This window comes from Saimiri boliviensis, chromosome 10 (genome assembly GCF_048565385.1).
Source record: "Saimiri boliviensis isolate mSaiBol1 chromosome 10, mSaiBol1.pri, whole genome shotgun sequence".
Taxonomy (NCBI): Eukaryota; Metazoa; Chordata; class Mammalia; order Primates; family Cebidae; genus Saimiri; species Saimiri boliviensis.
The window spans coordinates 91,435,056-91,458,565 of record NC_133458.1 but is presented as its reverse complement, the minus strand read 5'-3'; the positions used below and the strand labels follow the sequence as shown (position 1 = coordinate 91,458,565).

Genomic DNA, 23,510 nt, shown 5'->3' with positions numbered 1-23,510 from the left:
TGACTCAAAGATACTGAGCACACTTCAAATGCATGCTGATTTATGACATTCCAAGAAGATAAATCTGTTTGCAGACTTATTCCAAGACTAAGTTTATGTATTTGCTAATCAGATGCTTACCATCCACAGGACAGCAGTTAGGCATTGTGGGAAAATCAGAAATACACTGGACCCTTTAAGCCCTCAAAGAGCCTGCTGTCCAGCAGGGATGATGAAACCTTGTGTACACATCATCATAAGAAAGTGGTGAACCTCTGGAAAAGTAAGATGGAGTACTTAGGGAGTCCCTAGGGACGAAATGGTATTTTCCACCGGAGGAGATGAAATTTTTAACTTGACAACCTTAAAGATTCATTAACATTTAGACAGGTAAAATGTGTTAAATTTCGAGGAATGGCTTTCTGAGCTAAAACAAATTTAAGTAAGGTTTTTGTGTGTGTGTGTTGTTAAGTAATAGGAAATCTGGCTTCCCACCACTTAGTAGTATGCATTTATCGTCTGAGTGTAATTAAGTGGCCTGGAATAGCTGTTAATAGTTCCCATGAAGAAATCTCATTCAACATTGCTACTTTCCTAAAAAGAAAAAAAAAAATCCTCTAATTTAAAAGCTGGAATTTTTTTTCTTTGCTTTTTTTCCCCAACCTTTTCTTTTTTCCATTAAAGAAGTTTCTTTCACAACTCCAGATTTTGGGATACCACTGTGATATTTTAAAACTCTGGTATATACCTTTAACTGGATTCACAGTAAAGTGCCATCAGATAGAAGGCAGGCCCATCATGATCATTAAGTAAAGAGTTCAGTTGCTAACACAGGAAAGGGTTCTCATTACCAGGTGGGTCCCATGTATTGAACTTGACAACACAGAAACTGAGCCAGAGCCAAATCAGGACCCTATGTGATTTCTGTGCCCTCCCTATTAGACCATTTGTGTCCCAGGACTTGAATCTAACTGCCTCCTGCTCCCTGGTGCTGGTGCAGACTCACTGTCCATCTTCCAGTGCTTCTGGCTTCTGCCTGTACCACCTGCCTGTGGCCTGGAGATTTGACTTAGAGGAAGTTAGTCCAGGTGAAATCTTGGCCAAAGTGTCATGCTTGTTAAAACTTAATTACTCTGTGTTGGAAATGTTTTCTGTCTTATCTGCCTGGCAGTTACTGAGTATATGGATAAATATATAAATTTATTGAGGCATACTCAATATGTGTGCATTTCATGTATATTATATCCCAATAAAAAATATAAAAAATAATAACAATTAAAATAAACTCCCAGTCACTGATGTATTGGCACTTTTGGTTTATCTTGGGGTGATTTAGCAATGATTTGTGCATTTTAAAATATTTAAAAGTAACTTTTCAGAACGTTTAGTGTTTTTGTTTTTTATTTCTTTTAAAATTCTTTTTCAATTAGTTGAAATAACCTAAATAACCAATAGTGGAAGAAGTAACAACTCTTTGTAATAATTGGCCAAAGAAAGAAAAGTTTTTGAAACAAAAAAAGATGAAAAACAAATTTCTGGGAAAGGCAGTGAAAATTCTTGTTGCAAATACATACTTTTGATGCTTCCAGATTTCTAATACATTTAAATACCTAGAATTTGTGGATGTTGATTTTCAACAAAATCATTATTTCTACCAAGTTGTCATATTTACTAATTTGCATTGTCTCATACTTTTCAGCCAATTCTTAAACCAACTTCCTTCCCTCAACACCACACACACACACACACACACACACACACACACACACACACACACACACACAGAGCTTCCATCCTGATGTCTATAGCTTTTGGTTAAAATTCAGACTGAAGTCTAGTGGTGAACAAACAGTAATTGCATGGTAATGTCAAAGTGAACAAAAATAGAACTTACAGGAAAATCTTTACATTTAGCTCTGCCTATTAAGTTTCAAACACAAAAAGAAACATTCCCTTCTAAAAAAGAACTTTAGAAAAACTGAAATTTGATGCTGCTAAATTATAGAATTAAATCTGTGAAGCCCAGGGACTGTATGGAAATTAAATTTGGATTTCTTCTCCCCAACAAACCCAGCCAGCCTCCCCATCTTGAATAAATTTACTGATAGGACGCAGTGCTGTGTAACATTATTATTTTTCAAAAAGATAAACATTTAATATGAACTCTTTTGTTGGAACAGGACAGCTGGGAAGTGGTGGAAGGACTGAGGGGGGAGATGAATTACACCCAGGAGCCACCGGTTCAGAAAGGATTTTTGCTGAAAAAGAGGAAATGGCCCTTAAAAGGCTGGCACAAGGTAAGGTTGGTCTTGGCCTCCCCGTTATTTGCACTCACACTGCCTTCTACTCACCTGGTTCTTAGGCACTGATATTTAATTTGTAGTTGGAATTTGAGACCAAGGAAAGGGCACCTAAATGGAATGTCTTAATTAATAATCTTTCTTCCCCACAGAGATTCTTCTATCTTGACAAAGGAATCTTGAAATATGCCAAGAGCCAAGCTGATGTAAGTCTTTTCGTGGGCCCAGTGTGGTTCTGGAGAATTCTGAAGGGGTAACTGTCGGCTCAGAGATGAGTGTGTGTATAGTTGCGGATAGCTCTTCTTGAAACTGGAAACCATGAGAGGAATCACTTCTCTCTTAGCTCTGGGTCCCAGGCAGGCTCCGTTCCTCTACCAGGTAAAGGTGCAGGGGCTCCCCCAACACTCTCTGGGCATCCAAAGGTCTCTTCTGGTCTTAGGGTTGTGCTAAGGAGTTCTCTGGGTGGGAGAATACATCCTTGCAGCTAGATAACAGGAACAAAACCTAGGACAAGTATCACTCCCGCTCATACTGTGACTGAGGGGTACAGGGGAGAAGGCGCTGGGTGAGGAAGTTCCTTTTCAGATTAATCCCAGGCAGTTGGTGTGTGAGGGCTGTGAATGACCATTTGTCCTGCCCCCAGTAGGAGTCCTTCTCTCCCCCCTTCTTCCTCTCCTGTCCTCTCTTAGTCTTCTTTTCTCACTTTTTAAAAAAATTAGTAACATTACTTCTAAATGAATTTAGACACCAGAAACTAATGCAGTGGGAGGTGGTGCAGTTGACAGGTGAATTCACTGCTATGGAAGTCAGCCCATAGTGTTTACTTTTTTGCTTCCTCATGTCCTGGCTGTGTAAACTGCTTGTTACTTAACCCCTCTGTACCCCAGTTTCTGCATCTGTAAAATGGGGAGAATACTTCCTACCTCAGAGATTGTAGAAGACAGTGCATGCCCAGCATGTAACTCAGCACTGGCTCACGCTAAGTGCTTGATGATCCTCAGTGTTTGTGTTTACTATTAGTGGATGTGGAAGGGTGTGTCAGGGATGTGACTACTGCTTTTAACACCATGGTTCTCAAGTGGCCTTCTTGGTGCCTCTCAGATAGAAAGAGAGAAGCTGCATGGCTGCATTGACGTCGGGCTGTCAGTGATGTCTGTAAAGAAGTCATCAAAATGCATAGACCTTGACACCGAGGAGCACATCTACCATCTGAAGGTGAGGCTGCTTCCTGTTGTGCAGAGTTCACTTATGCTGGGGAAGGATTGTCAGTTATTATACTATTGGTGATGCCTTTTGGGCATTCAGCCAACATGTAAACGACCTTCATTACCAAAGCGTTTCTCACGGACAGCACTGCTATTTGAATAAGATGTCATTGTGCAGGACTCTGTCAGATTGCTTGAAGGTTTAGCATCCTGGTCGCCTCATCCCCTAGATACCATCCTGCCCACAGTGATTGTGACAGCAGTCAGCAATGAAAAACTTTGTTTCCAAACCACCTCCACCCAGACAGTGACAGCTTTAGTGAAGAACCATTTACCATAGGTTAAAATGTGTTCCTGAAATGTACATAACATTTAGGCAATGGAGCCCTGTTTTACAACTTTGGCGAACTTTATAGGACTTCCACTAAAATTCTCATATTGTAGTGAAATGTCAGGGATTTTTCCCCTAAAGTGTGTGTTCCCAAATAGAACTTCGAAGTTGCTTACCCTCTTGTGCTGTCTCTCCTCAGGTGGTAGGGATAGTCAAAGCGTGAAGTGCGAGATCTAGATCGGGTTCAGATTTTGATGTGGCTCCTCACTAGCCATTGAACTTCGACAAATTACTTAATCGCTGAAAGTCTCAGTTTTTCCACCTAAGACAAAATGAAAATTATTGTAACACTCTTGTTTTTGGGTTGAATGTAGGAAACTTGGCATAGTGCCTGGCCCAGTGTAAACTCAGGAAGTTTAGCTATTGTATGTGCATGTGGGATGGTACCCGAATGTTAGAAATTAATTGAGAAAATGCTAAGACTGTTTTCTTATTTGGGCAGATTACTTGAGATATTGGGAATGGGGCACGAGGATTAGGAAAACCAAAGCATGAGATCATGAACTCCTTATCTTAATGTGTCCCTGCCTTCTCCATGGCATGTATGTGGTGATTGAGCATTGTGGACCTAACATACCTGTGGTTGGTTGAATGGGCAAGGCAGTCAAATCTTCACTATTTCCTAGCCTAACTGTATCTCTGAGTATAGGTGATGGTGTAAAGCAGAGTTTCTCAGCCTCAGCACCATTAACATTGTGAGCTGGATAATGCTTTGTTATGGGAGGCTGACTTTGTATAGCAGGATGTTGAGCAGTATCCCTGTCTGTGCCCTCTTTCTAGATGCCAGTAGCATCCTTCTCCAGTTATGACAACCAAAAATGTCTCCAGATATTGCCAGGTGTTCCCTAGAGGTTAAAGTCACCCCTGGTTGCAAATGACTGGTGTGAAGAATGGGAGAGAAAAAACAAATTTAAGAAAGCATATTATCCTTTATTCTGTTTCAGTGATAGGTCTCCATTAGAAGAGTTTAGGTTATTTCTTCAGGTACTTCCAATGAGTGTTAGTTCTGTATTTTGACATGGTCGGAATTAATAGGTCCTTATTTATCCACTATTGTGGTTAACAGAATAAAAGTAGTTATTCATAATTTTTAAAGGATTAGAATACCTTAAAATAGATTGAATGCTAATACTGTGATAGACACAGTGATTTAATTCTGTGATTTAAGTGATTTAAGTTCTGCTTGGTTTCTCGTTCATTCTTTTGAACATCAGCTATGACTGTTAGTGTAGGTAAGTGTAGTTATCTGGGGGTTCTAGTTAATAGCCTAAGAGTCAGGCAGTTTTTAATTGTGGGCCATTTGGTCCCATTTATTTTATAGATGAGGGATCCTGGGTAGCAGAGAGATTAAGCGGCTGTTCACCCATGGCCCTAGATCTACTTGAGGGACAGGAACAGGATCCTGGGCAGTTATTTAATGAAGTGTTCTTATTCTTCCACCTTGTTTAACTGATGAAAAAGTGAGTCCAGATGAGTGCTTGGGCACTGACTTATAAGGGCCTCTCAGAATAGATCAGTGGAAAGGATAACACAAGATTCCTGTAAAATTCCTCTTAACCACATCTGGGAAATGAAATACATTTCAAGAACATAAATTAGGGGAGACAAATAGATGTGAGCCTGTTTGTATTGCTTCTTCCTGTAAATGACACATTAAAAAGCCCCTGCAGGAGCTTCCAGCTTCTAATAATCAGCACCAGAGTCAACCTAACTGTTCCTCCATGAGTGATATTGCTGGCATTTAATGTGCATATCCTGGCTCTCATCTCTGACATTAGTAAAGATTTTCACAGATTGACCTGAATTTTTCATCTTAGAAATTATCCTACCATGCATCCTCTTGGATCATCTTAAATTACAGCTTCATAAGTCTCGGTATCCTAATATATGGGTATCTATCATTTTTTACTTTTAAAATATCAATACACTGTCATACACACACATAAAAATTAACTTCTAAGAAATGTCCATAGTATATAGATGCTTGTTATATTCTTTTTATATATATAAACATTTCAAATATCTTTAAATAAAAACTACTTGTTGCAAACAGTATTCTTCATGGAAATTAGAAATTGATAATTGCTGATTTATGGAGAGAATGGCTAAGTGTGAGTGTGATTGTAATAAAAATTGGAAAAATAATAACATTGCTGTATAGTACTTTATTTCTGAGAGTGGGAGAAATGTTTTTTGAAATAACCTTCACATTTATTAGCATATTGTATTAGTTTGTTTTCACACTGCTGATAAAGACATATCCAAGACTGGGGAATTTACAAAAGAAAGAGGTGTAATGGACTTACAGTTTCACATGGCTGGGGAGGTCTCACAATCATGGCAGAGGGCAAGGTAGAGCAAGTCACATCTTCTGTGGCTGGCAGCAGGTGAAGAGAAAGAGCTTGTGCAGGGAAACTCCACCTTCTCATACCAGCAGAGGTAACTGGATCAGGTCTTTCCCATGGTGTTCTCATCTCACCACCACGAGAACACCATGGGAAAGACCTGCCCCCATGATTCACTTATCTGTCACTGACCAGGTCCCTCCCACAACACATGGAATTCAAGATGAGATTTGGGTGGAGACATGGGGCACAGCCAAACCATATCACATAGACTCCTCAGCAATATGTTCTTTGTTGGAGAGATGAACAAAGTTAAATATTTTGGGAAGAATTTACTAATTCATTCCAGTTCAGAAAGATTGATCTGAAAAGTCTGAATTATAAAAGAGTTTAAAAAGAAACATGGTGCTAGTATTTTCAGTAGACATGGAGAAGCTGGGATTAGAGAACTTGGAAATGCTTTAAGAGGCAGATAAATATAAATTTCAGTTTATTTGTTGCTTAATATAATTGGTACTGTTCTGTTTTCCTAAAAATGGCGTCACAGTTGGACTCACTCACAGAAAGCCAAAATACATGCTTACCCTGCATTTTTACCCTGCACTTCCTTCTCAAACTTATTCCCATAGATCACATCAATATAAACAGTCAATAAGAGGCTATTTCTCCATTCCTTTTCTTTCTTATTTAGTTTTTTGAGATAAGTCTCTCTCTACCACCCAGGCTGGAGTGCAGTGGCTCAATCTTGGTTCACTGCAGCCTCAGCCTCCCAGACCCAAGTGATCCTCCCATCTCAGCCTCTTGAGTAGCTCAGATCACTGGCATGCACTACCATGTCTGGCTAATTTTTTTAAATTTTATTTTATGTAGAGATAGAGTTTTACCATGTTTCCCAGGCTGGTCTTGAACTTCTAGGTTCAAGTGATCCTCCCTCCTTGGCCTTCCAAAGTGCTAGGATCACAGGCATCAGCCACTGTGCCAGGCTATTGAAATTATGTGCCAACTGAAAAAGAGGATTTTGGGAGTGGTGTCAATTTGATAAGTAATTGTTTCTTCCAGTAAATGATTCTCTTCTTTCCTTTTTTCAATTGAATACATTATAGGTCAAGTCAGAAGAAATCTTTGATGAGTGGGTATCGAAACTTCGCCACCACAGAATGTATCGTCAGAATGAAATTGCCATGTTTCCACATGAAGTTAACCACTTTTTCTCAGGGTCCACCATCACAGACTCTGCATCTGTGGTGTTTGACTCCATTTCAAGTAGAAAGGTAATGAATGTTTTGCCAATAATGAATCTTAGAACAGGGTGGCTTTGTTTAATGGAGTACCATCTTGGGAGCTGAGTCTAAGGAAGGAGAGGTTTTCAGGGACAGGCAAGGTGGGCTTGGGCTGTGTTTAATTAGTCTCTTTGCCAATTGAGTCAGAACCAAGACCAGACAAGTATCTATTAGTTGAGGGGGACAGTGACTGACATGGAGGAATTTAGCATTCCTGAATCAACTACCTTTCTCCTGACTGGTTTGAGTTTGGTTTCCTTTTCTGGTTGTAAACTATAGTAAGGATGCATATAGCCATGCAGGATTGCAAAATATTTCCAAACATTTATATTATTATTTTGATGTTAATATTTGATAAAAGAAGAAAATAAGGTCCACCATTCAAGGCATGTCATATCATAGCATGATATGGCCAAGCTGGGGTGATAGCCAGAGATCTTAGTGCTTTGCTAGAAGCTTCTTTCTCATTATAAGCAGGTGGTATCCATTGGTGACTAGCCCACTCTGCTATTCTTTACCCTAACGTGTCCCCACTGGGCTCTGTTTCTGTTTACAATGTGCTTTTGTCATCTGTGGAACAGCGTAGCAGTATATCAAAGCAGAATTTATTTCAAGCTGGAAGCAATTTATCATTTTCTTGTGGCGGTGAGACACGAGTTCCATTATGGTTGCAGTCTTCAGAAGACATGGAAAAATGCTCCAAAGGTAGAGTGACTTGAAACTTCTGCTTTCTCTTGTAGCCATTAGATGATGCTGGTTTGATGTTTACACTTCAGGTGCATTTCTGTCCTTCCCCTTCACTTGTCCACATTCCCTTCTATATTTTGCTTGTAAAGATTGTGCCCATCATCAACAAAAGACACTCTCCTTGCAGATCTTTACGTCTTCGCCTGGCTGTACATGCAGGCACGTTTCTTCTTCTGTTCCTGAGTATTGGTGCCTGATACTGATGCCTGATTTCCACATGGGCCTTGGGTTGGTCTCCAAGGGCCAAGTCTGACACACATCCAAGACTGAGAATCATTTTGCTAGAGGCAAAGGGGTGGTCAGATGGACATTTTCACAATGTAGGTGTTCTCTACCCTGACTACACATCAGCATCACCCAGAGAGCTTTTAAAATGCAGGAATACCCATTCCCAACCCTCTGTCTCAAATAATCTCTTTAAATTGGTCTGAAGTAGGGCTATGGTATCACTAATTTTCCAAAGTTCCCCAAGTGATTTTGATAAGGCGCTTGCCAGAAGGAAGCTCAGCATTCTCAACCTTAATTAGCTAAGACTGACTTAGGGAACTAAAAACCAAAAAGATCCATAGCGGGATTGGGAGTGTTCTGATTGAATTGTCTTGGGGTAGGATTTAGGCATATATGATTTAAAAGATTTATCCAATTGATTTAAATATGTAGCCATGATTGAGAACCGCTATTACAGAAAGATATTGGGTGGCAGCCTTGAAAATTGCATTATCTCTTGTTGAATACAGGTAGTATCACCCTTGGGACCATGTAGGCTTTGCCCTTCCAATACATATGACTTGTGAGCTTTACTGAGTGACATCATGTCAAAGCAGTCCCTGAAGCCTTGTCTCTGGAGCAGCAGCATCAGCCCAGCCTGAGAACTTAATCAGAAATGCACATTTTCAGGCTCACGCCAGATGCATAGAATCAAAAACTAGGGGTGGAGCCCAATGAACTGTGGTTTAAGAAGGTCTCCAGGTGATTCTGATAATATCAAAGTGTGAGAGCCTCTAGCCTAAGGCATTTGGGCCTCTATTCTTCCACAGAAACATCCTTCATCATCCAGTGAACAGCAAATTATGGACTATCTTTTGAGTTAGCAACTGGAATCTGGTCAGAGAGTCCTCTTGCGTTCTCTCAGCTCCATCTGCAGAGGCTCGTTATGGTCCTCAGGCAGGTCCATGATTGACAAAGTTTTCCTTAGAGAGCAGTACCACTTTCATTTTAGTTTTATTAATTTAATGTGCTTTGGGTCTTGACAAGTGGATAGTGGCAGCATATTACTACAGGATTAGACATACTGGTGATGATGATGATGATGATGATGGCTAATTTATTTAGTTCTTACTTTTAGTGCCAGACATTCTTCTAAGGACTGTGCAGTGTCAACTCATTTAATTCTCACAGCTCTCTTGTGATCTAGATGTATAATGATCCCCATCTTTCTGCTGAGGAAGCGGAGGCATGGAGTTTTGTAATTTTCTCAATAGTCAAAGTTCATTAAGTAGATTCAACCTGAGGCAGCCTGGTTCTCAGGATTTATGGCCTTAACCACTAGAGTCTGTAGCCTTTCCTGTAAAAAAGGAAGTAATATTTCTAATCAATGCAGATGAAAAATCAAATATAGCTAAATAACGAAAAGTAGCTGGCATGGTGGCAGCACAGTGATCCCTCTTGCTAGTGGAGCATTGTGAGCACTGCCGTCTTTTCCCCCACAGACCTGGCGCACTGTCACACTTACCTGGTAGAAATGAGCCAGCTCCTGCAAAGCATGGATGTCCTGCATCGGACATACTCAGCACCTGCTATCAACGCCATCCAGGTGAGCCTGACTCCTCTTCTGTTGACATTCTGGCCCTCTTCTGCTTTCCTTTCTCCTCCCAGCCTTTCACTAACAGTGGGATGCTGTGGTCAGTTGCTTCAGCCAAAATTAAGGGGATGGAGGTGGTCACCTTGCTATGCATTTATCCCTTTCGGTTTGGTGGACTTTACTGTCTGTGCTCTCTTTCCTGTTTTGAAACAAAGGGTGGAGCTTTTGAAAGTCCCAAAAAGGAAAAAAGATCGCACAGGAGGTGGCGGTCCAGAGCTATTGGCAAAGACGCTAAAGGAACACTGCAGGTAACCATTGCTTTCCCTGACAGGCTGGTTTCTTCATTGGCCCTGCTCTGCATGCCATGTGCCGGGAGCTACCTTGACTTAGCTAGAATAGACGAATGAATGTTCTGTAGTTGTTCTTTCCAGTACCCTCTGTAGAGAGATGAATTGAATCACTTAGATTATCTGGATGCTAGGATAAGCACATAGTGGATCACGGGCAAGGGAAAGAATATTTTCTAAGGGAGAAGGATGTGAGGTTGCAGGACTGCTGCCATTTCTAGGACTTCTGGTTTCCCCTTCTTTGCTGTTGAACCTGCCTGTGCTCTTCCTGCTTGTGTTTATGCCTTGTTTTGCGGCTGCAGTTGCCGTGTGCTCTGACGTACATCTTCTGCTGGTGCTCCATGGATTCTCATTCCTCTAAGCCCACAGGCCTGATTCTCTGGGCACAGGACATTGTGCAGATTCTCCTTGGCCTCTTATCTCCAAAGTCCCAATCCCTCATCCAAGATTCACTGTGCTAGGAGCTTTCCCAATACACAGCTAAGCCACAGGCCAAGATTTGCAGCTTGACTGATGCATATTAAATCGTGACATTTTTAGAATCAGCATAAATTTCACGCAAGCTTTTGGTTAGGTGACCTGATACGCTCTTGTACACTCTGGTTCAAAGTATTTTATGGACTGAAGATAAGCACTTTGAAAGCAAAGAATGTTCCATGTGCAAATGAGGTTCGTTTGTTTTTTAGAAGCCCTAGGTGCAAAGGATAGCATTTTAAATGTATCCATTACTAACTGCCTGGCTACATGGATGATTATTGCCAGGAAGAAGGAATTGAGCATAAATGAGAAAGTCTGGCAGTTTTAGCTGTCATTTTCAACCTATGGTTTTAAGGCTTCTATCATTTCTAAAAGAATATGTCATTTCTCACCCATTTTTAGCTCACAAGAAGCAAATTGCTGTGGAAAGTGTTGTCTGGAGTTCTCATTTTAAAAAATAAGTTATCAAGCAGTAGAAAGACCTACCTATAAAGTGTTTTCTATTACTGTGTTTCAGTCTTAGAATCAAGTAAATATTCTAGGCAATCTGCATCTGAAAACAAATTATCTCCCTTTGGTGTTACTTCAGGTCCCCAAACCTTTTTCTGGCCCAGTAAGACTACACTCCTCCAATCCTAATTTGTCAACACTAGATTTTGGAGAAGAGAAAAATTATTCTGATGGCTCTGAAACCTCATCAGAGTTTTCTAAAATGCAAGAAGATCTGTGTCATATTGCCCATAAAGGTAAATGAGTTTTCTTTCTTCCTAATGTGTTTGATAAAAATGTTAAATGCATGTCTGAATGTGGGATGTCCTTAGAGAGAGTATCTTAGTCGGTTCATTTTCTGCTCTATTAAGATTTAGGGAAATCTAATTTTTATTTTATTTCCCTGGTAGTGGAGAATGTATTGGCAAGTACTTTCTTATTAACCTTGTGGGGGAGACCAAGAGAGAGTTAGTACTTTAAAGGCTGAGCAATTCATGTGATGCTGATGGGAGTGTAAATTGGTAATCTTCTGGACGGCAATCTGATATTATGTTCCCACTATTTTTTAAATCTGCCCATCCAGCAGTTCCACTTTGAGAATTCATTGTAGGAATTAATTTAAAATTTATCCAAACAAAGGTATTCATTTTTTCATTGTTTGTCAAATCAAAAATTAGAAATAGGTATTCAACATCATTAGCCATTAAGAAAATGCAAATTAAAGCCATGATGAGATTACTATACACCTATTAGAAGAGCTAAAGTTAAAAGAAAATATAGTATCAAATGCTGGTGAGAATGCATATACATGTAATCTATCATACATTGTGGCTATGGTGTAGCCACTCTGGAAAAGGTTTGACAGTGTTGTATAAAACTAAACATGCACTTACTATGCAACCCAACACTCATTTCTGAGCCTTTGTTCCTGATAAATGAAAATTTATGTCCACAAATCTATACATGTGTTCAGAGTAAGTTTATTTGTATTAGCCAAAGACTGGAAACAAACTCAAATGGTTTTCAACAGATGAATAGTTAAACAAACTGCAGTACATCCACACAGTGGGATACTACTCAGCAATACCAAGGAACAAACTATTGATATACATAGCAACTTGGATGGATCCCAAGGACATGATGCTGAGAGAAAATAGCCAATCTCAAAACATTACATAGTATTGGTGTATAAGTCCATTTTCATGCTGCTGATAAAGACATACCCAAGACTGGGTAATTTATAAAGAAAAAGAGGTTTAATGGACTCACAGTTCTAAGTGGCTGCAGAGGCTTCACAATTGTGGTGGAAGACAAAAGTCAGTCTTACATGGTGGCAGGCAAGAGAGAATTAAAGCTAAATGAAAAGGTAAACTCCTTAGAAAACCATCAGATCTTGTGAGACCTATTCACTATCACAAGAATAGTATGGGAGAAACCACCCTCCGTGATTCAATTATCTTTCACTGAGTCCCTCCCATACACATGGGAATTATAGGAGCTACAATTCAAGATAAGATTTGAGTGGCGACACAGCCAAACCGTATCAGTAGGGTTCCACTTACATAACTGTTTTGAAATGGTATAATTATGGAGATGGAGGAAGGAAAGAGGAGTGTGATTATAAACAGGTAGCACAAGGGATGCTGTAGTGATGCAAAGTTCTGTATCCTGATTGTGATGCTGGTTACAGGACTATGGACATGTGATAAAATTGCATTTACTCATACCCACGCATATATAAACAGAAAAGTGCATGGAAATCTGGTCAAATCTGAATCAAATCTGTAGATTATACTAATGTCAGTTCCTACATTTTTATATTGTACCATGGATACGTAAGATATAACTACTGGGAGAAACTGGGTATAGGGTATGTGGGACTTTACTTGTTTTGCAACTTCCTGTAAGTTGATAATGACTTTAAAATAAAAAGTTAAAAAATTAGAAGTAATCTAAATGCCAAACAATAGAGGATTGAATTTTTTCTAAAACCTAATATAATCATAATAGAATGCTAATAATAATAATGATAGCTACTTAACATCAAGCACATAACTGTCATGTCAGGCATTTGCTAAGTACCTTACATGCATTGTTTTATTTAATTCTAGCTGCAGCCCATGAAGTAGGTATCATTGTGATCTCTATTGCTTAATTAAGAAACTTGAGACTTAGAGAAAATAACAGCTTCCTGAGGGTCGAGTGGTTACAAAGCAGCCAACATGAGACTCGAATTCTCACCTGTTTGACCCCAGAGTCCATATTCCTTACCTGGTGTTTTCATTGCTCTTACGATGGAGTGCCAGGGTTATTTTTTATAGACATAGAAAGATGTCCACAGCATATCATTGAGTAAAAATGTAAGGTTACAAAACAATATATAGATATGATCCTATTTCTGGCATATGTAGGTATACTAAAAAGTCTGGAAGTGATGGGTGCTAGAGTTATAAGTGCATATTTATCTTTCTGCTTAACTTTTTTTCAGTTCTCATATATTATTCCTAAAAGAGAAAACGGATTTGAAATTTTTCACTGGAGGGCAGTGCATACTGTGGGAAGAGAGAAGATAGAGGGAACTCTATTGCCTTCCTTTCCTACTTCATATTTTTCTTTCATATATTACAGATTTCTTCAGCTCTCTCTTCCCTTACCCTCTAAATTTAAAACATGTTGGATATGAGGTGGGTTATAGGGAAACCATTTCATCCTTTATACAGATTGCTACCTTGAACGCTTGTCCTAATTACCATTAGAATGTTGTCAGTGTTTTGCTATGCTGTTGTACGGTCCATCTGTAAAATGGCAAGAGTTACCTGGCCTACCCTTAAAGCCTCTTCAAATACCCTCTTGGGCATTCCCTAATATTAAAAGAACCAGTTGCAATTAGGGCATTTTAAGTTTTGTGGGAGGAAATTCCAATAAAAACTTTGTTACTTTTTAATAATATGAACTTTTTTAAAATGAGAAAATAATGCTAGAGGAAATGTCCTGAGTTTCACCTACATTGAAGAAGCTGCCGTCTCAGCAGGACAGAGGTTGCCATGTTCAGTGGATTCATTGATGCAGTCCTCCTGCAGAGGCCTCCACCTTGTCAAAAGTCTGTAATGGGCCCCAGCCAGCGGTTCTCTTTCCCACTTTGTGAAAACCCACTTGCTGCAGAGCCGCCACATACCTAGACTGGGCCAAGATTCGTCCTGGAGAAAGGTCCAATGCACTTATTCAGCAGTTGCCTGAGCCCTGTGGGCGTACAGACAACAAATTCCACAGGCAGCCTAACAAACTGTTTCATTCCTGTGGTTTTACAGTACACTTGCAGAGATGGAAAGATCTTCCTTTTTCCTGGTTCAGGGAGTCTTTTACACAGATTGTAATTTGGGGGCCTCAGAGAATAAAGACAGCTTTCAGGTTTGTGCTGAGTCCTGTGACCTTGAATGCCTCTCACTTCCATATATTCAAAGTGGAAGCATCTTGACTTTTCTTCCTGTGTAAACCACGTTTTGTTATTAACAGTGACTATTGTGCTTTCTCCACTGCATCACTATTCTGCTGACTACAGTTCCAAAACAGCTAAACTAAAGGCAGGAATTCCAGTGATGTCGCATAGCCTGTGTGACCTGAAACTTGTTAAATGCATTGGAATTCTCCTGGTTTTGTAGATCATATGGCAGGCAACCAATATATACCCCTCCTGGTATTAAAAGTCCTTATTCTATATTGCAGACTGTGAATTTGTTTTTTGCGGCATATTGTTGAGCCAGTTCTTGTTGGCTTATGTTTCTGGCTTTGTGTGTATGTTTCTCACACATAAACAAAGAATGAAATGTACTGAAATCAAAAAGTCTTAAGTAATTTTTTTTTGCATATATTAGCGTTTACATTTCCCAAAATATATTTTAGGAAACGCTTCACCCATAAAGTACTTTTAAAAATGAAACAAAAACTGCATGACTAAAAATGTTTGGAAGACACAACTGACTCGGTCTCCTTGGATTTCCATAAGAACAGTAAATAGTAAAGGCCCGGCGGAGTCCTGCAGCAAAAAAACAAAAACGAAAAAACATCTGTTGACTTTGTTTAACTCAGTGACTTTCAGCCTTATTTGAGAATCTTACCCCCTATTCCCAACAGCTATTAACATCCTGGAATTTAAGTTCTCAGGAACATACTTTAGGAAACGATGTAAATAATAAGCCTTTTTGGAGCTCCCTCTGTAGTGGCTAAGTAGGCCACCTCTGTTACTGACTAGCTGTGGGACTTTGACTTCATCTGTTAACTCTCTGGCCCTTGGTTGCCTGTTAACTGTCCTATAGTAGTTGTCCTGACTCTTTTGGTTCTCAAATTGTGCAGTTATTTTCTTTGATTATTTTACACTGAATAGAAAGATTCCATACTGTTGCTTACTGTTACAAGAAGGTTTTCTGACAGAGTGTTCTGTTAGCAGAAACAGAAATGACCAAACTTGGTAAGCAGATTTAGGATGGCAAAGCAAGGAACAAGATAGGACTAGGGTCAGGTGTTCTGAATGGAAGCAGATATCTGTGTTTTTCTGCCTTGGAAGGGAAACAAATGATGTTTTAGGGACACTTTTCCTTCAAGTGAAGGAAATTCCTATTCACAAATGTGAAAGCTAAATAGAACGAAATCAAAACTGTATTTACCTATTCTTTTGTTTCTGGATTCTTTCCCTGTGTTGAGTAGTAATTATTGAATGGTCATTTTCTGAACTGTGTTGAACTTATGGAAGCATTGAATAAAAAGCCAAGAGTGTTACAGTGATACCTCTTTCATAGATTAAAAAGAGATATATGACTCAACAAAAAGCCACATCATTTATTGTTCATAAATCAGAATTCAGCATAAATGTGCTGAGCAATTAGATTCATAAGCAGGACCGTTTAGTAAAGTTACCTAGTTTATCTAAGTTAATTTGGATGGAATATGGGTTTTAAAGTATTTTAAAATCATGGGCATCCTATGAGGTTTGAAATTTCTGCAGATTACGGAAGATCAGAATGTCCCAGATATTTTAGGAATGCTAACATTTTAAAGAAAATTCACCTAAAATTTGGTTTTTCAATTAAAAGCGGGGGAAAAATGAGTCTCACTGTTTGATTAGGTGCTCTGTGATAGTAGATTTTCTCATTGCTTAAAGCACTCTTCAGATGCGCCCATTATCCACATGTACAGATCTGGAAACCAAGGATTTGTCCAAAATACAAATGGTAACTGCAACTGAGTGTTGGAGGTAGGATTTAGGTTCGGGCTGGCCTTATTAGAGAATGTCTTTCTTCTGTACCACGCTGCTTTCTAGCGTGTTGCCCGTGGCATTCATAACTACGTTTTTCAAGGTCTTATTCTTTCCTGATGTTGAAAAACTGCTAAAGAAGGAGCATATTAATAAGTAGAGCTCAGATAAATTGAGTCCAACTATCCTTCAATATCAACTTTCATCGTCCAAACATTCCGTCTATTACAGTCTCACCATCCTAACTCAATAAAAGAACAGCAAAAAGACCACCAAGAGTCACTTGTATGATGCTTATGATGTTCCATTCTGTAGATGCAACTTAAGACTTCTTACAGTCACAAACTCAACCTGTACCCCCCTCTCATAGTCCAGGAAGGGTATCTGAGAAATGGCTAATGACAGTTTGAGAAAGAAATGAATAAACATAGATGCTGCAGTTGCCTTCCGATATTTGAACAGCCATTGAAAGAGGAAATACTCCTGTTTGACAGTGAAGAGACACTGAGGAAAATGTTGTCTTAGCAACAGGAATGACTTTCGAAGTCCCAGAGCAGAATGTACCATTTTAGGAGATAGCAAGTACTCTGACAAGCACGGGCCAACAGACCATTTGGCAGGGAAGCTGGAGGCGTGACGATTTGGTCATGCTGTGGGGTAGGTGGCTGTGGTGATCTTTGAGGTCCTTCATAGCTCTGAGCATGTAGGATTTTCGGTGTGGCTTTATTTATTGTCAGGTAACCATAGGTGTGATATACTCATTTGAACCTTCTATTTTTTTAAACTTTTAATTTGTCTCTAGTAAACTTTAATTCGTGTTAGAAATAAGTAAGAAAACACTTCTGTCACAGAGAGCGTTCCTGACTTTTGGGATCCTGTATCTTTAACAATTAATATAAATGTGGTCTCTCATGAGCAGCTTCTGATCATTGCTGTGTGTGTGCATGATCTTTAGGTGGCTGTGAATGACTATTTTTCGTTCTAAGTGGATCTTAGTAGTCATTTAAAAAATTGAGTACATGGGGATCTAGTCTTCTAAATCCTTTTTTCCAGATGATTTAGGAAGCATTTTACACCTTATAGTAAAACATGATGACTTTATAAGCTTCTTTCTGCTTATCTTATGCCTATTGCAAACTTCTCAGCTATACATTTTGAACCAAATATTATATATCCTGCCGGTTTTTAAAATTTTTATAGGAATCTTCTCATTTGGTGGAAAGCCTTGCTTTTCTGTGGGTCATCTGGAAGCCAGAGGAATTGATTTGGGAAAGTGGCAGCCAGCTGAGTGCCATTCATTTTATTGGGAGCAACAGTAGAGAGGTAGCTCCCCTAGGGACCCACTGAGATGGCCATGGGCATCCTGTGTGTGTGGCAGGCAGGGCAGGGGAGTAGTGCCTGTCTAACAGGCATAGGATGCAGTCCGTTAATTGTGTGGCTCACGGCTGTCTTCCCAAGGCTGTTCTCCTACGGCTCCCTAGATTCTGGCCAACCCCTCAATAGAATTTCTACCCTGTGTGCAGTTATTTACAAGCATTGTCTGGCAAAAGATTAAAGCATCCTCTCTGCAGCTGCTCCCCACATTTCAGAAGACTACAGTCACCGTCACTCTCATCCTCAGGTGTCTCCTTCATCGGCATCACTATGATTATTGCAGTAACATCTGTTATTAATTACATACCATGCATTGGGTTACGCGCTTCAACTGTGTTCTTTCTCTCATTCAATCCTCACGACAGCCTTATAAAGTAATAGTTATCCTCATTTACAAATGAGGAAACTGGGGTTCAGGCACATCATTTACTCATCCAAGGTCATGGAACAAATAGGTGATGGAGTAGGGAAGAATCTGGGGCTGATGGTGGAGCCCCAGCTGTTGGTCCCTCTATTGTGCTGCCAATTATTTTGCTCAATTAAATTGTTTAAAGCAAAGAGCTAATTGTGTTTCATAGGCATTGTTAGAAAATTTTAGTTTCATTTGACTCCCGTCTTCTGTTGGCAGAGGCAGCACCAGTGTGTGTGTGTGTGTGTGTGTGAACAAATTGTTGTGACTTTGTTAAGATGTTCTAGGTCCATCACTAAATGTTGCAACCTCAGACAAGTTCAGCGACAACGTATAAAGAGGTTTAGTTGGAAATGAAGTAAGCCAATAATGCCTATTTAGTTTCTGTGTTACTAAATAGGCCGCTCTTGAATAACAATACCTCTAAAACTGCAGCCCTGTGGAATTCAGGAATGTGCCAGGTCATTTGAGAAGACATGTGTCTGAGTCTCTTCCTTCTTCCTGCTCTTCTAAAACTAAATATAATAAAGGAGATTGGAAAGATAATATTCAAATGTGATATCCACTGTAAGTAATTCAGATAACAGCTTCCTTATTCCTAGGAAGTAATTTGTACATGATGTGATCAAAACCTAATGAATAATGTATTTTTTTTCTTTGCTCTGTGTGTTAATGTTTTTTAACTTCAGTTCAGGCATTGGAGGCCTAATAGTGGCTAAGCTGTTGTAGTACCTAAGTGCTCACTAGGGAACAGAGTAGCTGAATGCTATAGACCTTAGACAATAAGACCTTGTTTTGAAACAATCACAAATTACAGAAAAGTTGCAAGAATTAAACAGAGAACTTTCTGTATACCCTTTACCCAAATACATAATTTTAAATAGTTTGCCACATTTGTTTTACTGCGCTCTCTCTCTGCGCGCGCGCGCGCACACGCACACACACTCATTTTTCTGAGCCATTTGAGAGTGAGATACACACACGCATTTTTCTGAGCCATTTGAGAGTGAGATTCACACACACACTCATTTTTCTGAACCATTTGAGAGTGAGATACACACACACACTCATTTTTCTGAACCATTTGAGAGTGAGATTCATACATCATGTTGCTCTTTATGGCTTTATATTTTAGTACATAAAATAGGAATATTCTGTTATATAGCCACAGTATAGTAATCAAATTGAGGAAATACAGCATTGAAACAACTTTTATCTGTTCTACCTTCCAAATTCAAACGCTGTTAGTTATCCCAATAATGCCTTTAGTACCATGTTGCCCCTTGAGTCGATTTCATTGTCATGCCTTTTTTGTCTCCTTTAACTGGGAACAGTTTTTCAGCCTTTCTTTCTCTTTCATAAAATTGACGCTTTTGAGTAATGCAGGTCAACTTTTAAAAATAAAATGTTTCACATTCTGGGGTTTTCTGATGTTTCCTCATGATCAAATTCAGATTACATAGCCCTGGCTGGCATACACCAAAGAAGATGTGTCTTTTTCAGTGTATTGTACCTAGAGGCACACGGTCCACCTGTCTCTCACTGATAGTTAATTTTGATCACCTGGTTAAGGTGTTGTCTAATTTTTCTGCTGCAGTGTTAACATTTTTCCCTTGAAAACCAATAAGCTTTGTTTTTGATCCTTTCCAGTCTTTGGGGATACAACCAAAACAAAACACTGATCATTGAGGATCCAGAAGCAAAGTTCAAGTGTCAAAAAATCCTGATGAAAAGTCATAAAGTCATGAGATATTATAGTGCATAGGAGACTTAGAATTAGCAAATGTGAGTGTATGGGAGTTAATTTTAATAGACTTTATTTTTTTGAGCAGTTTTAGGTTCATAAGCAAAATTGAACCAAAAGTGCAGAGTTTCTATAAGTGCCTTACTCCTATGTAGGCACAGTACCCCTACCACCAGCATTTCAAGCAAGAGTAATGCATCTCTTACAGTTGGTGGACCTACCTGGACACATCATCATCCAGGGGCCTTAATTTACATTAGTGTTCACATGGCAGATGTGTCTTTTAAAAGTCCAGGCAGAGTGTACGTTTGCTATACTCAAAATACTTAGAACTGTTACTTTGCTTAATTATTTTAGAGAGATATTTTTTGTGTATTTTGTTTTTAATTATGCCTCTTTATTCCTTTTTATAATGATTATATCTCTATAGTTTACTTCACTTTAAGGTCAGCTCTTAATATCATGTCAATGGAGAGAGAGAAACTGAGGCAGCTGATGGAGCAGGATGCCTCCTCCACCCCATCTGCTCAGGTCATTGGTCTGAAGAATGCCCTGTCATCCGTAAGTTACATGTCTGCGTCCTGAAATGCCTGAGGTGTGTCCAGGCTCATGAATGTTTTGTAATTTCTATTTCCATGGTTGTGTTGAAAATTCACGATTTTCATGGTTGTGTTGAAATTTCAGGAGAAAACCAAATTATCCGAATTATATTCTAAGCTTTCATCAAATCTGCTTATTTGAAACACCAAAACTTACCTGTACAAACCTTAGTAGCTACTATTTTATTAAGTGATACCTTAAGTTTGGTTTCCTCTGATTTATCTTAATTTTTTTGTTTCTCAAAAATTTTTATTGTACATTTTTGTGTGTATGTATGTGCATCTTACAGACATTTTTCTGTTAATGCTTATACAATCCGACAGTTTGGAGGAGATTTTATGGGCATGAGACACCACAAGCTTAGCCTTGCTTTCCAAATGACAGGTGGCTGAGTGAAATTTCCAATTCATGCTCTTATCTTCTCTATTGCAAAGTACTGATCCTGTTTATCACTGTTTCAAAGACATGAGAGTTATTTTGTTTGACTGGATAGTACCAGACATTTAGCTTCCCCGGCCCGCCCCACCCCACCTCCCTACTGTGGCTACAAAGAGATAAGTCACAAGGAAGTGCCTGTCAGGCAATCTCTGTACCTTCATAATAACAGGAAAATCACTGTCAGGGTCCCAAATGATTCTCAGCCGTTCTGTCACTCATTCTTTCTCTCTTTTTTTTTTTCATCTATTTAAATTCATTCCTCAGAATAGTTGGGCTCCATTAAAGTTCCATGTCCCACGTCTATTTGAATAGTTACCTGTTTTTTTTTTTTTTTTTTTTTTTTTTTTTACTCTGTATCTATCAGGAGGCTCGAGAACTTTTGAAATAGCATACTGATTTGCTTTTACTCTTTTTTTGTACTTTGGAATTCCTTCTTTAGAAAGAGAAAGAGTGTGTGCACATATGAAATTACCATCTGAAGCAATACTGAATTTTCTATTTCAAGTCAGGTAGGGGAGGTGAATTTTAGGATCTTGTAACCAGAAGCCAACACAGGCACTGAGAGAACTAGAAAATACTGATTCATATTTTCTATTCATCGTATTGCTAAGAAAAGTGATGCTCTTGGTGTAATGTTAGTGATAAATCTTTTGCCAGTAGCACAGATAGTTGTTGTAGAATACGTAAGGAGTATTTGCTCATGGACCATTCCAAGTATGCTATCTTCAAAAGAAACTAAAAGTAACATTGCCTTGCTCCATATATAAAGAAGAGTCTTAACTTTGTCTTAATTAAGGTCACAGATAGAATTGTCCCCCCTTTTTATTGTAGCAGACAGCCTCACACTGGGTGCTATTTTGCTTTGAGAGAAGCAGAAGCAAAGTGTTTTTGGTTTTTATTTCCTAAGTTTCTTATTGTTACCATTAGGCTAGCTTTTAGTGCATTTACAAACCGCACCTCTGATGGGCTTCCAAGGTCCCTCTCCCTAGGATCTTCCTCTCCCTGCCGTCTCCTGCAAACGTCTGGCTACTGAGACCTATTTGGCTGTGGTATCCTAGGCCAGGGTTGTTCTTACCTTCACTAAGGAATTCATTCTCACCCATATTCATGATTTTGGAAACTTCAGATAAAACCAAATGATCCTTTCTTTCCTTTTTGGCTTGGATTGATGATAGGGTTTAGGACTTGTTTTTTGAAAATAAAATTTTTAGAACCATGTCAGAGCTATCAGAATGGCTATGTTGGTGCTGTATGCACAATGTTGCTGTCTTCTACTTCTGCCTGTGGCTTACGAAGGAAAGAAAAACTAATAAAATAGCACAATTTCCAAGCTCTACTTAGATTCTAGTCTCCGTACCATGACATGCAGAAAATAAAGTGAATGCTCCAAAGAGATTGTTATATGTGGTTGCCTGATCTTAGCTCTTGTGCAGTGTTTCTTAAGTAGTTCTCTAGGATTTTCAAATAAGCCATACGCTCTGTGGGGACTGAAAAATAAAGCCAGCATTCCTGTTGGAGATCCAGGTAGAGGATTAAGCAGTGCCACGTCCTTCTGTGCTTTCAGCAGGTCGGTCCTGTAGGCCCTGGTAGATGGAAAAGACTCAGAGCTTCTTAGAAAAGAGTCAGGAAGACAGACAGGCTGAATCTGCATGCAAGCACTGGTGGAGCTGATCGCGGGAGTGTCTGGGAAGACAATAGGAGAACTTGTCCCCTTCCGCAGACAGACCATTGGAGGACAGCTGGTCATGAAGTGCACAGAGTGAAGGAAACAGCTTCCTTTACCTTTCAGCCACTTTCCTCATAGTTGAGAGGTTGAGATAAGGAATGGGTCCTGCCGAGGGAAATAGAAAAGAAGCCTAGGGTAATCTCAGATTTGCTCTTTATCTCACATTTACCCTTTCCTAGAGCCATGGTCCTTAAGTCCTTATGCAGGTAAGTAAGGTTTACTGATTTCTTTTTAAAAATAAATTGCCTTAGTCCTGAAGAATGAATAGAACAATCAATACCTACATCGTCACCTGCAGCATGAGCACCTAAACATTACCAAGTTTGTCTTTCACAAAGTTCTACTTCCTGGCCCACTTTCTTTTGTTTTGAGACAGGGTCTCTCTCTGTTACCCAGGCCACGATCTCAGCTCTCTGCAACCTCTGTCAGCCTCCCAGGTTCAAGCAATTCTCCCACCTCAGCTTTCCCAGTAGCTGGGCCTACAGGCATGTACCATCATGCCTAGCTAATTTTTGTATTTTTTGGTAGAGATGGAGTTTTGCCGTGTTGGCCAGGCTGGTCTCGAACTCTTGATGTCAACTAATCTGCCTTCCTCCGCCTCCCAAAGTGC

At 39.4% G+C, this 23,510-nt stretch overlaps 1 protein-coding gene across 6 annotated transcripts in view; it reads left to right on the top strand.

The window, feature by feature from the left end:
- OSBPL3 (oxysterol binding protein like 3) overlaps positions 1–23,510 on the top strand; it is a 200,163-nt gene that overhangs the window by 116,550 nt on the left and 60,103 nt on the right. For 4 of the 6 annotated variants that reach the window (XM_074379625.1, XM_074379626.1, XM_003935138.4 and 1 more), the window contains 9 exons: positions 2,160–2,276; positions 2,432–2,485; positions 3,381–3,494; positions 7,324–7,491; positions 8,082–8,205; positions 9,957–10,060; positions 10,264–10,356; positions 11,462–11,618; positions 20,567–20,697. In XM_074379625.1, the coding sequence (XP_074235726.1) occupies positions 2,160–2,276; positions 2,432–2,485; positions 3,381–3,494; positions 7,324–7,491; positions 8,082–8,205; positions 9,957–10,060; positions 10,264–10,356; positions 11,462–11,618; positions 20,567–20,697 (1,062 nt within the window). The remainder of the gene's footprint in view (positions 1–2,159; positions 2,277–2,431; positions 2,486–3,380; positions 3,495–7,323; positions 7,492–8,081; positions 8,206–9,956; positions 10,061–10,263; positions 10,357–11,461; positions 11,619–20,566; positions 20,698–23,510) is intronic. The other 2 variants (XM_003935139.4, XM_003935137.3) reach the window with 1 other exon arrangement.